Source organism: Oncorhynchus mykiss, chromosome 15 (genome assembly GCF_013265735.2).
Source record: "Oncorhynchus mykiss isolate Arlee chromosome 15, USDA_OmykA_1.1, whole genome shotgun sequence".
In the NCBI taxonomy this organism is placed as follows: Eukaryota; Metazoa; Chordata; class Actinopteri; order Salmoniformes; family Salmonidae; genus Oncorhynchus; species Oncorhynchus mykiss.
In genome coordinates, this window is record NC_048579.1 from 50,182,770 (window position 1) to 50,196,379 (window position 13,610).

The 13,610-nt window shown below is 42.0% G+C and overlaps 3 protein-coding genes across 9 annotated transcripts in view; 1 reads left to right on the top strand and 2 right to left on the bottom strand.

The window, feature by feature from the left end:
* Positions 1 to 50: 50 nt before the first annotated feature.
* Positions 51 to 3,356, top strand: LOC110490239 (short transmembrane mitochondrial protein 1). The gene is made up of 3 exons (XM_021563509.2): positions 51 to 258; positions 411 to 464; positions 2,326 to 3,356. The coding sequence occupies exons 1-3, from the start codon at positions 244 to 246 to the stop codon at positions 2,398 to 2,400; spliced, it is 144 nt and encodes a 47-aa protein (XP_021419184.1). The 5' UTR covers positions 51 to 243; the 3' UTR covers positions 2,401 to 3,356.
* Positions 3,357 to 3,589: 233 nt separating this feature from the next.
* LOC110490238 (small lysine-rich protein 1) lies at positions 3,590 to 4,611 on the bottom strand. Of its 4 annotated transcripts, none has more exons than XM_021563508.2 (3): positions 4,489 to 4,539; positions 4,228 to 4,301; positions 3,590 to 4,061 (listed from the first exon to the last, which is right to left on the bottom strand). In XM_021563508.2, the coding sequence occupies exons 2-3, from the start codon at positions 4,228 to 4,230 to the stop codon at positions 3,795 to 3,797; spliced, it is 270 nt and encodes an 89-aa protein (XP_021419183.1). In that variant the 5' UTR covers positions 4,231 to 4,301; positions 4,489 to 4,539; the 3' UTR covers positions 3,590 to 3,794. The 4 variants fall into 4 exon arrangements, 3 of the variants coding, with proteins under 3 accessions (XP_021419183.1, XP_021419181.1, XP_021419182.1); XR_002468683.2 differs by having other exon boundaries at positions 3,799 to 4,061; positions 4,493 to 4,611; XM_021563506.2 differs by having other exon boundaries at positions 3,590 to 4,301; positions 4,493 to 4,611.
* A 2,316-nt stretch (positions 4,612 to 6,927) lies between these two features.
* LOC110490240 (striatin-interacting protein 1 homolog) overlaps positions 6,928 to 13,610 on the bottom strand; it is a 44,924-nt gene continuing 38,241 nt past the window's right edge. For 3 of the 4 annotated variants that reach the window (XM_036944540.1, XM_036944541.1, XM_036944539.1), the window contains 5 exons: positions 12,211 to 12,311; positions 11,863 to 11,929; positions 11,574 to 11,678; positions 11,172 to 11,376; positions 7,835 to 8,187 (listed from right to left, as the gene is read on the bottom strand). In XM_036944540.1, coding sequence (XP_036800435.1) covers positions 7,934 to 8,187; positions 11,172 to 11,376; positions 11,574 to 11,678; positions 11,863 to 11,929; positions 12,211 to 12,311 — 732 coding nt within the window. In that variant the 3' untranslated portion in view covers positions 7,835 to 7,933. Of the gene's footprint in view, positions 8,188 to 11,171; positions 11,377 to 11,573; positions 11,679 to 11,862; positions 11,930 to 12,210; positions 12,312 to 13,610 lie in introns of all 4 variants that reach the window. The other variant, XM_036944538.1, reaches the window with a different exon arrangement.

Below are 13,610 nucleotides of genomic sequence, written 5' to 3' on the forward strand. Positions count from 1 at the left end.
CACCATAACTTTGGATGCCAACCTCCGATCAACCCCGCCGAAGAAGTAGGGGGTTTGATCACATAGCGCCCCGCGTAGATGACAGAAACCTTGCAGACAGGAGTCGTGGCCAATGAAAATGCTTTTTGAAGGCGACATGACATGCGCATTATACACTGTTGATGACTTCGCTAGCTGTTTCGACCGAGCTTTGAAACAGGATCGCTAAAATATATTAAACAGTCTCCTTCGTTAGACACGACCATGCTACAGTTTTTGGTGAGTTGATATCGAAATGAAAACAATGTATTACTGTTTACTGATGGGCTAATTATGTTGTATGCTAGCTATATAACCATCAGTGCTGCTGACCTAGCTAGTAAAAACAACATGTGTTCCGTCTTGATTAACACTTATTTATATTCTTGCAGGCTGGGTTTACCTTGGGAAACGTTGTTGGGATGTACCTCGCTCAAAACTACGAGGTACTAAGAGGAACAACTATCGCCGCGGACTAAACTCCACTACCAACCGAGCAGAGTAAGGCTTTGGAGTCAAACTACATCGACAAGGTCAATACTTAAAAATATAGATTATGAAACATCTACCCTGTACCAATGTTTGTCCTCTGTAGTTGCGTGCCTGCCTTTCTTTTGTTTGCTGAAATCCATACTTTTCCAATGAACGTTAATCAAATACAACCACCGTCTTTCCTTGTTGAGATTCAATGGGCGGCATTTGTGCAGTTGCCATCTTACAGGCTGACCACACCGCTCGTTGCAAAATAAATTTAGAAATCTGTTATTCAATTATTGCGCACCAACGAGCTTTGGCAAGGGCTAAAATATATAAATCAGTTATATTTCTAACGCAGATCGCGCTGCAAGTCCTGCATCTCCCATCTCCTCATTGGTTATATCCATGTGGGTGACTGAAAGATGAACAGGTCATGGTCATGGTAATGCACCTAATTTATGAAAATTGACAATTGCAATATAATGTCGAGAAGAAAAGGCCTGGAAGGAAGAGAGATGACTGGAAACGATTTGGTTGACCGTTTCATGTGCAGAGTAGAGGAACTTGTGCATTTCAGGTAAAATAATAACTCAATGTTTATATCCCAGGACAAATTAGCTAGCAAGTGCAAGCTAACTAGCTAAATTGCCATAAATGTTTAATGCTTTTCGACCTGTCCCCAAATTAATATAATTGGTTCAGAGTTTGTTTTGATATTTTAACCTGCATGTCGTGATCGCGTTTGGTATGGGGGGACAAAATAAATGTATGCATGATGGCAGCTGGTTTGGGTTCCATGTAACAGGCTGATCACACAACTCGCGTTGCAAATAACATTTTGTAATCTATGTTATTCAATTATTGCGCCTGCGTTGCCAAGGGCTAAAATAGATGTCCTTTCTATTTCTGATGCAGATCGCACTGCAAGTCCTGCCTCTCCCATCTCCTCATTGGTTTATAGAAGCAGGTACCCACGTGCAATATCCTCATTGGTTATACCCACGTGGGTGATTGAAAGATGAACGGTGTTGCGGGTCTGTGTAGTAATACTATGAAAGATTAGATGCCAATCATCATATAAGTTCAAAAATGAAAAGGCCTGGAAGGAGGAGAGATGACTAGAAACGATTCGGTTGACCGTTTTATGTGTGGATTAATTGTCGGAGTAGAGGACCTTGTGCATTTCAGGTAAAATAGCAACTCAATGCTTATATCCCAGGACAAATTAGCTAGCAACAGCAAGCTAGCTAAATAGGACAAATTAGCTAGCAAGTTCAAGCTAACTAGCTAAATTGCCATAAATGTTTAATACTTTTCGACCTGTCCCCAAATTAATGTAATTGGTTCAGAGTTTTTGATATTTTATCCTGCGTGTCGTGATCGTGTGTGGTATGGGGGGGGACAAAATAAATGTAGGCACGATGGCGCACGCGAGCAGCCTGTTTGGGTTCCGTGTTAGAGCAACAACAATGAGCAAACAGTCGGTTGTAGTGGGTTAACTTTGATTGAGAAAGTATGGTATTCAGAAAAAGAAAAGCATGCAACCAGGACAAACATAGGTACAAGGTAGGCATTTCATAATTCACATTTTTTGAAGTATTGACATTGGGTCGAATCGATGTAGTCAGATATTCCAAATAGCCAGGTCTCTGCTCCAATTTCCTGGACGGTGGAGTTAAGTCCGCTAGGGAACAACCCACTATATATGTCAGTCGTTGTCAATGGTTCCCCTGTGTATTTGCCTAAAAAAAAACACACACACAATAGGCCTATCCCATTGAACTCTTTCCTTTTTGGCACTCTTCTCTGATTACTCCACTTCTGTTTAAGGTCCCCAACATTTCCAAAAAGATAGAAGCCTTCAAAAAGGATGTGGAGGCAAAGAAGAAACCTCCAGCAGAGTGAAGAAGAGATTGCTCAACAACATGGAAAGAAAGAACTGGACAGATTTGAAGAGGTGGGGGACTATTGGAACAACAAGATGCACACTGCAGAGGATATATACCAAATGTTAATCTCATTTAATATTTTTTTATCAAAAGCAGTATGTATACTAAGGTTACACTGGCAGAGGAATAAATGGTAAAAATGTATTCTCTAAGCAGGGTTTTCACAGTGCCTGGACTGGGCCAGTGTTCTTTTTGTTGTTTTGTTTTCTTAAAGTAATTGGCTACTTGTCAAGATAATGTTATGATGGTGCTATTTATGAGTGTATATGCAAAGATGACTAACTGCTGTGGGACAACATCTACACTTCAGAAACCTTGGCCTTATCCTTGCAAGAAGCTGGGCAGGGCAGGCCTTAGCGTTCATGTCTAAACATGGCATTTTTACCACATGCGCTTGTCATTTTTGACAACTAAACAGAGTGCAGTTACTGCTTTTGAGTGATGTTATCATATAAATAGAATTGAATTGCGAGGCCTGTTCTATGGATTGTATTTCTGTGGGTGTTATGGTATTGAGAATGAGTAGCTCATGTAAATGGCATTGTTTGCAATTCTAATCTAAATGCTGGTCTCTAACATTGTAGGCCTCACTCAGATGTTAATACATTTGCTGAATTTGGTTCTGTCATAAATTGAAAATAGGTGTTACATCACATAAGATACTGTTGTCTAGCAAGGGACCGATCTCAATACTTCCTCACCATCCAGTAAAATAGATTATTTTGTAGGGCAGTTATTCTAGCTCGCCATGTTTTATTCTTAACATCCATTATCCAGAGAAGCATTCTTTTCACGCGTCACAGAAATCTTTCCTGGGAGCATCTGGGTATGGTGTGCCAGTAGGCCAGCAGAGGTCAATGTATTCCCATGTTTTCTTTCCACTGTTCTCTGTAAATGAAAACCAATCCACCAGAGGTAACCAGAGTTCTATTTTGAATTTGAACAGACTAGATCAACTAAAATATACATTTATAATTAGGGATTTATTCAATCTGTAAAGCTGAAGCGTTACAGATTCTGCCATAGAAATGTAAAGGTCATTTCCGATTTAGCCAACATAAGCAGCGTTTAGCATGAATGCAGTCTGATAAATGGGGAATAGTGGCGTTCGCTTAGGGCTGGAATGAAGCGGAATGGTTGGAAGGGAGTTAATGCAATGGTATCAAACGTGAAACTAGTCCATTCCGGCCATTATTATGAGCCGTCCTCCCCTCAACAGCCTCCACTGATCGGGAACATCGCCTTAACATTTATATCACGCTGAAAAGCTGGATTTCCACCATGCCGATTGAATAGAGCCGTACTAAACTGACAATGTTTGCTTTGGTCTTGGCAAGGTTTGTGGTAGAGTCACTTTTTGTTTTTTGGTTTCTTGCCCTTCATTCCTCCTGTTTTCTTTTTAGTTGACTTAGGCCATCCAAAGCCTCGGAACGCCAGACAGTCAACTGCATTGTGGGAAATGTAGTAAACATTCTGCATGGCTGCTGGACTGAGAATGTCCACTTCTGACTTGGTGGCTTTGGCACTGACTGATCTCTTCTTGGATGACCTCCTCCTCTCGGCCTTTTTGACAGGCCTTTTTGACCTTGATTTTCTGGATTTTGTTGATTGTGTAGGCTGCGGACAAACCATTTGATAATCACTATAGATAACATGGGAAAGTTCATGTTAAGCAGTATGTTTAGTAATGTAGGCTACTTGCTCTACACTGCACCCTAGACCAGTGATCAATGTATGCAACTACTGCATCAATGCTTCAAAAACTACATCCAATTTACTGTACCATTGTGTGGACATTCCTCTCCTATTTGATCTGTGAGATCATCTGTTCATTCTCTGCAAATGTGTCAAAGAAACCTGGAAATATCAGGGACATCACACGAATAGGTTACTTTTCAAGTAAAGAATGCACACCCCAAAACTTACCAAGTGGCATTTTTATATTAGGTCCTTGTGAACAAGTGAAAACATTTTTTTTTATGTCAAATGAAATCACACCAATATTGAAATAACCTAGAATTGTAATAGAAATAGTTATGCTTACCAACCTTTCAGTGTAAACGTCTGGCAGAGAGACGACTTCCCGTGTGTTTGTGTCCCGTTGTCGTAGAGACTAGGCTTGTTCTTGGTGTTTGAATAGGCAGCGGCTTTAACAAGGTTGTCCCCCGTCTCTGTGCTGCTGGGCATGGCGTTAGTTGCTGTCTCACATGTCCTTTGTCTCCCACAAAGAATGTCTGTTTACATCACCATGGTAATCTGCTGATTATCTCCTGGCATCATGAATATTATATTACAAAAACACCATTCCTTATTCACAATCAATAAATAGACCAAAGGGGGGGGTATTTTGCTTACCTTTAACTTCGGGATAAAAAAAAAAAACACTTTCAGACAAGAAATCCTCATGTATTCTCACACTACCGGTTCTCCAGGGAAACTATGTGGAATGCACATAAGTCAGACAACACTTTCCTGAATAGTGGATAACGAGTCAAGAGTGTCGACTTCCTAAACATTATCCATAGAAAAATGTATACTAATTAAAACCATTGATCTCTTTATTTAGAAAATACAGTATAATGAAGGACAGAATTATCTTACAAGTTTCAACTCTGATGTCTTTCAACGGAATAATGCTGCTGTACAGGACAGTCATTGCACATACCCCTGAACAAAATCAATATTATTATTTTTACACTGTCCTATAATTATGGGGGGAAAAAACACAAAAATAGCAATATCCAAACACTGTAAAACACATCTAAGAACACATCCTCCAACTGCCAGAACTCATACATACATGTACTGTAGAGTATTTCCAGTGATTGTATGTAGAAAAAGAGATATTGCATTGTTTCGAATGAGAGGTGCTCTGAGTAAGGCATTCATTTATAATCAAAAACTGGCACTCATTACTTTGGCACAAGGTTAGGGTTTCTGAAACAAAAGTCAGGAGTAACTGCAACAAGTGTAAAGAAATGATCAACGTGTTAGGTTACTGCATGTGCCAATCAAAGTATAGACTACTTTTCAATGCTTCGATTGGGATTATCATGTTATTGCTATTCCACCAGTTCCACTCGTACTTACATACTGTATAGGTAGTGAGGAGGAAGCCATAGTTGTTGATCTTCACAATTATTGTACATTCTGAACCTGAGAATCCTCAAGATAAGCAGTTATTTTTGAAAGCTTTTGCATTCAAGAAAACTCAGAAAGTCAAATGACTTTGTCTTCACCTGTGTGGGACAAACTTGACATGTCTTTTGAGACATGCCCCAGAAGCAGACATGGTGCTGACTCGATAGACATTTACCAAAACACCCTACATATACCAAATCATGAGTGAGAGTACATTTCGAATTTGTGTTCTAAAAACGGAATTTGAACGAAAGTCACATTTTGAAATATTGTATAAAATTTCAGAATACCGTTTTAAATATGACATATTCAAACAGAAATATAAAACTGCAGCCATGCACACTTAGATTCCACAAAGAAGCACAACACAGTTACACAATCATCGTTCAATACAAATATAATACAACCAAGTACATCTTGGCCGCCTACACAAATTCCCCGGAGAGAAACACTAAAGACTACACTAGATAATATGAAAAAGGATCATGTCTTATGTGCTTGTGTCATCAGAGAATGTTCCATAACCTTAAGAGAAAGTTACAGAACACTCGGAGAATACTTAATGGCCTTGACAGCCCAAGGTAGTTCTGCTTTACAATGAAAGAAATTGACTAGACAACAGATCTCGTAAAAATCAGCACCATTGTGTGACAACTACTGTGTATTCAGCGAGAGAGATCAGCCTCACAAGGACACGTGTATCCCTTCAGCTGTTGTGCTGTTATTCAAGGTTTGCTGCTGTGGGGAGGTGGATTGAGGGCTAAACCAAGACAGCCATGACACCTTTGGGAGGACAGAGAGTGAAGCCCACAGGACTCGTCGGGTTCCCAGAGGGAGTCAGGGACACTGCCCTCGACTTACCCAGAGACAGCCTTCCCACGTTGGGCCGATGAACCCCCTCAAGCCTCCCAATCCCTGGTCAAACCCTTCAGATCAGTCTCAAAAAGGTTTTCCTGTGTCCTTTTCTTTCTCTCCATCTGGCCAAAGGCTTCACAGACCTTTATAAACATAAATTAACTACCACGTATTACTTACAGCCGGGTTCCCCAACAGAATTTGGCCCGCGGGTGATTTTATTTTTTCTCATTGTTGGACATAAAAAATGTTTAAAAAATGTAAACACCAGGAAATCAGCTCCATGTGATTTTAATTGTGGAAATCTGTTCCCAAGTATTCCCACGCATAATAGAGAGACGGGATCACATACAAATGTAAGCAAGTTTGGCACAATTGGCCTAGCGTCGTCGGGTTAGGGAGGTTGCCGACACATTGGTGCGGCTGGCTTCCGAGTTGGATGCGAGCTGTGTTAAGAAGCAGTACGGCTGGTTGGGAGGACGCATGACACAGCCTTCGTCTCTCCCAATGAGACAAGATAGTAGCTACTACAACAATTGGATACCACGAAAATTGGGGAGAAAAAGGGGGTTAAAAAAAAAAAAAACATCCCGCGGCTGGATCTAGTTGATGATCAATGACTATTAACCCAGAGAGGGCAAATGTGGTTCAATTCTCCCTTAAAGCAGTCAAAAATGTGATTATCCTGTGGTTTATACACATGTCCACACTACGAGGTTGGAATAATACTGTGAAAATGATGATAAATGTAAGTGCTGTTTCTTCCTGTTTCTTTGGGATGGAGTTTCGGTCTGCCTAGCGACATCCGCAGGCGGGGAAAATGAGTTAATAGACCGATAAAAGAGTTCAAAACCTGTCTGCCAATAACAGCTACTTTTCCCCTCCCTACTCAGACCACTCCCAGACAGTCCAAGCAAAATTCTTGCTTGAGAAATTGCTCACCTATGAAGCTATTTTTGTATACGTTTTACTATTTTAATTGAAAACAATCAATCAATCAATTGTTAGCCTGTACTATCTTTCCAAAAATGCCCTTTTTTCTAGAAACATATAAATCAACCACAATATCATCTGCACCTATGAGATTTACGAACTAAAACATAATGGCTGTGATCATGAATAAATACACATGCAAAACATTACAACATAAACTAAGAACAGTGTCAATACTTAATTCATGCCATGGTTTTAAAATGAATTATTCCACAAAGCACAGAAGCGAATCAAATTGAGTGAGAGAAAAAAATGAACTGGTGGTTTGGACATAGTGGTTGGATTGGATGTTGTGACTGACAGAATAGTGACAGTATTCCACACTGTAAGAGCCTGCTCCTGCCAAGTTGCCATGACATCGTTATTACTGTCTATACGTTACTGTACAATTTCTGCATGGATACAGGTGACTACAAACTGATGTTCTATTTCTGCCACATATTTACATGAAGATCACAGTAGTCGTAGGCTTGTGTCCCTGGTATGCGTGTCCTCCCCGCTCATTGGGCCTGTTGTAGTAGACCCTCCCATTGGATAGGCTGTGAAAACACTTCTCTCTCCAGCCACATTTCATAGCTGTAGTGGAAGTCCTCCGGCAGCTCAACACGCTGGCCCAGAACACTTTGCAGGCAGTTGTCCACCGGGGCGAACTCGCCGTTCTGGTTCTTGTCGTAGCGACGGCTGTTGAACTTCTCGATGCTCTCCCTCAGGGCGCACTCCTCCGCCTGGAAGTCCCACGGCCGTGCGTCGATATCTGGAGGACAAAAAGAACAACAGAGTTTTATTCTCAGGTCTATTAACTCGATGAACAGCACCACATAACCCTATCCATTGTCTCTGCCGATTTTCTGTTCGGGAAAATACGTTATACTGTTGTTAAAGGACAATAGACCTCAATAATCAATCAATACAGAGAAAACAGTGAATTCTGGGATTTAAATGACATCAGAGGGACATCCTGTCAGTCTGTATCACCAGACTGACAGGATGACAGGACGGTGCAGTTGGAAGGCCAACTGCACCGTCCTCAACCGCAAGGCTCTCCAGAGGGTGGTGCAGTCTGCATAACGCATCACCGGGGGCCAACTACCTGCCCTCCATGACACCTACAGCGCCCGATGTCACAGGAAGGCCAAAAAGATTATCAAGGACATCAACCACCCGAGACACGGCCTGTTCACACCACTACCATCCAGAAGGCGAGGTCAGTACAGGTGCATCAAAGCTGGAACCGAGAGACTGAAAAACAGCTTCTATCTCTAAACAGCAATAACTAACTTAAAGAGGCTCCTGCCTATATTTTTACATTTATTTTTATTTAACTATGAACAAATTCTTATTTTCAATGACGGCCTAGGAACAGTGGGATAACTGCTTTGTTCAGGGGCAGAACGACAGAATTTTACCTTGTCAGTTCAGGGATTCGATCTTGCAACCTTTCGGTTACTAGTCCAACGATCTAACCACTAGGCTACCTGCCGCCCCATTGAGACCCAATCCCTGGCAACTTTAATAAATGGATCACTAGACACTTTATACAATGCCACATTACTAATGTTTACATATCTTACATTACTCATATCACATGTACAGTTGAAGTCGGAAGTTTACATACACCTTAGCCAAATACATTTAAACTCAGTTCACAATTCCTGACATTTAATCTGAGTAAAAAAATCCCTGTCTTAGGTCAGTTAGGATCACCACTTTATTTTAAGAATGTAAAATGTTATAAAAATAGTAGAGAGAATTATTTATTTCAGCTTTTATTTCTTTCATCACATTCCCAGTGGGTCAGAAGTTTACATACACTCAATTAGTATTTGGTAGCATTGCCTTTAAATTGTTTAACTTCGGTCAAATGTTTTGGGTAGCCTTCCACAAGCTTCCCACAATAAGTTGGGTGAATTTTGGCCCATTCCTCCTGACAGAGCTGGTTTAACTGAGTCAGGTCTGTAGGCCTTCTTGCTCCAATACTCCAATACCTTGACTTTGTTGTTCTTAAGCCATATTGCCACAACTTTGGAAGTATGCTTGGGGTCATTTGGAAGACACATTTGCGACCAAGCTTTAACTTCCTGACTGATGACTTGAGATGTTGCTTCAATATATCCACATAATTTTCCTCATCATGATGCCATCTATTTTGTGAAGTGCACAAGTCCATCCTGCAGGAAAGCACTCCAACAACATGATGCTGCCACCCCCGTACTTCATGGTGGGGATGATGTTCTTCTGCTTGCAAGCCTCCCCCTTTTTCCTCCAAACATAACGATGGTCATTATGGCCAAACAGTTCTATTTTTGTTTCATCAGACCAGAGGACATTTCTCCAAAAAGTATGATCTTTGTTCCCATGTGCAGTTGCAAACCGTAGTCTGGCTTTTTTTATGGTGGTTTTGGAGCAGTGGCTTCTTCCTTGCTGAGTGGCCTTTCAGGTTATGTCGATATAGGACTTGTTTAACTGTGGATATAGATACTTTTGTACCTGTTTCCTCCAGCATCTTCACAAGGTCCTTTGCTGTTGTTCTGGGATTGATTTGCACTTTTCGCACCAAAGTACGTTCATCAATAGGAGACAGAACGCGTCTTCTTCCTGAGCGATATGACAGCTGCGTGGTCCCATGGTGTTTATACTTGCGTACTATTGTTTGTACAGATGAACGTGGTACCGTCAGGCGTTTGGAAATTGCTCCCAAGGATGAACCAGACTTGTGGAGGTCTACACATTTTTTTCTGAGGTCTTGGCTGATTTATTTTGATTTTCCCATGATGTCAAGCAAGGAGGCACTGAGTTTGAAGGTAGGCCTTGAAATACATCCACAGGTACACCTCCAATTGACTCAAATTATGTCAATTAGCCTATCAGAAGCTTCTAAAGCCATGACATAATTGTTTTGAATTTTCCAAGCTGTTTAAAGGCACAGTCAACTTAGTGTATGTACACTTCAGACCCACTGGAATTGTGATACAGTGAATTATATGTGAAATAATCTGTCTGTAAACAATTGTTGGAAAAATTACTTGTGTCATACAGATGCCCTAACCGACTTGCCAAAACTATAGTTTGTTAACAAGAAATGTGTGGAGTGGTTGAAAAACAAGTTTTAATGACTCCATCCGTAAATACTGTATTTTATACCATCTATTGCACCTTGCCTGTGCCACTCGGCCATCGCTCATCCATATACTTACACGTACATATTCTCATTCACCCCTTTAGATTTGTGTGTATTAGGTAGTTGTTGGGGAATTGTTAGATTACTTGTTAGATATTACTGCACCGTTGGAACTAGAAGCACAAGCATTTTGCTACACTAGCATTAACATCTGCTAACCAGGTGTACATGACCAATAACATTTGATTTGAAGAACCAATGGAGCTCTCTCCTCTCTTTCTCTCTGTCCATCTGGTCCATTGAGAATAGAACCTGAGACATGTGATGACAGACAGTCGTCTCTTTTTCTCTGAGGGCCTCTCACCCCTAGCTGGTCCCTGGTTTGGTTGCTATGGCAACACATCCTTAGTTACCGGCCTTCATCTTACAGCAGTTGGCTGATTGGACTTTCCATTACGGAGATCAATAATCAAAGGCACATAGTATGTACCTACCGCATTGCATTTCACATTCATCAACAAATTCTGATTCGTTTCATAGCTTTCACATCTCCTACAGACCAGTGATTTAAGAGTTGACTTCAGGTATGCGTTCAATAGTTTATTTCCTCGGCATCTTACCGTTGCCATAGGCCCAGTCATCATTGAGCCTGTGTCGTACTTTCTGGTAGATTGCTGACATGGTCTTCATGTTGCTCTTCCTCCACTGGCGGCCCAGGTACTTGGTCTGGATCTTGAGCAGCTTGAGGACATACAGCTGCATCATGGCCTGTTTGACCTTCAGCGCCCTCTTCAGGATGGGAGCAGACTTGAACACCACCAGCATCTGAGAGAGGAGGTGGAAGAGAAGGACACAGTGGATCTCAAAAATGTCCCGTCACAAATCGTTGAATTCTAAACTGTCCTCTAGCCTGTACACCCTAGGCACTCTTGTAGATCTGAAAGGATCTGATAGGTTCTACAAGTCGGTACTGAATAAGGGACATGTGATCATAAAGAGACGCAGGACCAGGTCTCTCTCACCATGGTCCTGGAGTGTTTCCACTTAGTCAGCTTGTTGAGGATCCTCAGCAGGTTGATGCAGGAGAAGAGATTACGCCAGCAGAACTGATTACTGTCTCCAGCTTCCTACAAATCACAGGCAACAACAGGGTTAGGAGAATTGAAAACGCCCACAAAGAATACATGTAGGATGGGTAGCCGGACACGTCCAGTGTCTAATCACAGCCAACAGATGAACCAAACCCATAGCCAGGTCTTTTAACATTCGAACAGTCTGATGTAAACACATGGGTTTGTGATCTGGACTCACCAAGCTCTCAGCCGTGAGCTCAGGCATCTCGTGGACCACACAGTGAGGGAAGTCCAGCACACATATACTACAATGAGAGCACAAACGAGAGTATTACAGCCCATCTTTGTGTCAACAGTGGTGTTACACCTGTCATTGAGGTGAGAGGTACATATTTGCCAACCACACCTGAACCCCCCCCCCCCCCCCCCCGTGTTTTGGCACCTCCACCCCTCAGCCGCTGGTGTCTTTTATGAGCAGGAAACAAATACCTGGCAGTCGGAAGCCATGCCTTTATGTGGGTGCAGATGCACCTCTGGCACTGTGGCAGAATCTAAGTGGTAGTCAGTTGTAGTCAGTGAGTCCTACCTGTTTTTGGCACTGATGTAAGACATGATGTTCTGGTTGAAGAACTTGAGGATCAGTGGGATGCAGTTAGCAAACACCAGGTGTTGAGAGACAATCTCAAACTGGAGGGAGAGGGAGGGAGAGAGAGAGAGAGAGGGAGAGAGGGAGAGAGAGAGAGAGAGAGATAAAGAGAGCGAGAGAGAGAGACAGGAAGTACAAGGTCACTGCAAAGTCCCTGACTGTCTTTAGTGCTCAGGAACCATGGAGGACCAGATAAAGCACTAAGACCCACTAGCCCTTTAACTCCTAATAATAAAAATTCATATCCATTAAATAATAAAAGATTAATCCTCCAACCCCCAGTCTTTTTATATTTTATGAGCAGCCTGCAGAGTTCAGGAGTAGACCGATTTCTCCTCTTTTCTACATTCTATGCAATCGTTTACTATCATCAAAAGACCATTCAAGACCACTTTTTGTTAGCACAGCTACTATTATTGCTGTGTGCCTATGAATTCAAAGCAGGAACAATGATGAGCATTCTGTCATCCGACTTTTGGGGTGTAAAAGACACTCTGAAATGACAACCCCTTTACACTCTCACGATGGGAATGACGGGGGTTCCAATCAGAGGATTTAGCCAATCTGCTCTCCCTGGAAGTACTCAGCTCTGCGGCATGGCCGTCTAAGAGCCAGCAGGATAGGCAGACTCATTTAACCCTTTCACTGAGCTGGGTTCTGCAGTTGCAATAATGCATCTTTGCAACAAGCTTCATTTGGCAGTTGGTCGTGGGAAATAAGAGTGAAGGTAATCATTTTGGGCAGTAGATGGCGCTACTATAATTTTACATCCAGCTTTGTTCATCTTTCATCCTATTAAATGGGGAACTAGCTCCTTTTTCATGTAGGATTTGACAGAACAGTCCTGACCTGCTGCCAGGTATAAGCACACTATTGTCAAAAGAGCAGATGCTCCATTTCTCTCTGAAGACGATTCACTACCTATCAATAGTGGTTGCGTGCCAAAAAGTCAACCTTGAACCAATCCCTTTTAAAAAAGGTACATGGTTTCGTGTGCTGAAGAGAGACACACTCTCTCGTCTCAGGGAGAAGCAGCAGTAGGACGACGATACAAGCTAATCGGCCCAAAATGGGAATTATAATCCTCCTTTACAAGAGCAGATTTTGGAAGGAGCTCAGCTTTGCATTTTAGAAAATGGATGGTGCGGCTATGTACCCATTTCTTGTCTGATGGTACTTCTCCAACCCTCCTCCTCCTCCTCCTGCCTCCCTCTATCCTGCCTCCCTCTATCCTGCCTCCCTCTATCCTGCCTCCCTCTATCCTGCCTCCCTCTCTGTGTGCAGGGAGACGTATGAACCTTTGACTGTGTGCCTATCATTCCAGTGCAGGATCTGTGTTG

What these genes read in the sequence shown, in the direction of transcription:
- LOC110490239 (XM_021563509.2), top strand. An exon ending in ACCTCGCTCAAAACTACGAG is followed by an intron (nt 465 to 2,325) that starts GTACTAAGAGGA and finishes CTTCTGTTTAAG; the next exon opens with GTCCCCAACATTTCCAAAAA.
- LOC110490238 (XM_021563506.2), bottom strand. Translation starts at nt 4,076, where the DNA reads ATGGTTTGTCCGCAGCCTACACAATCAACAAAATCCAGAAAATCAAGG.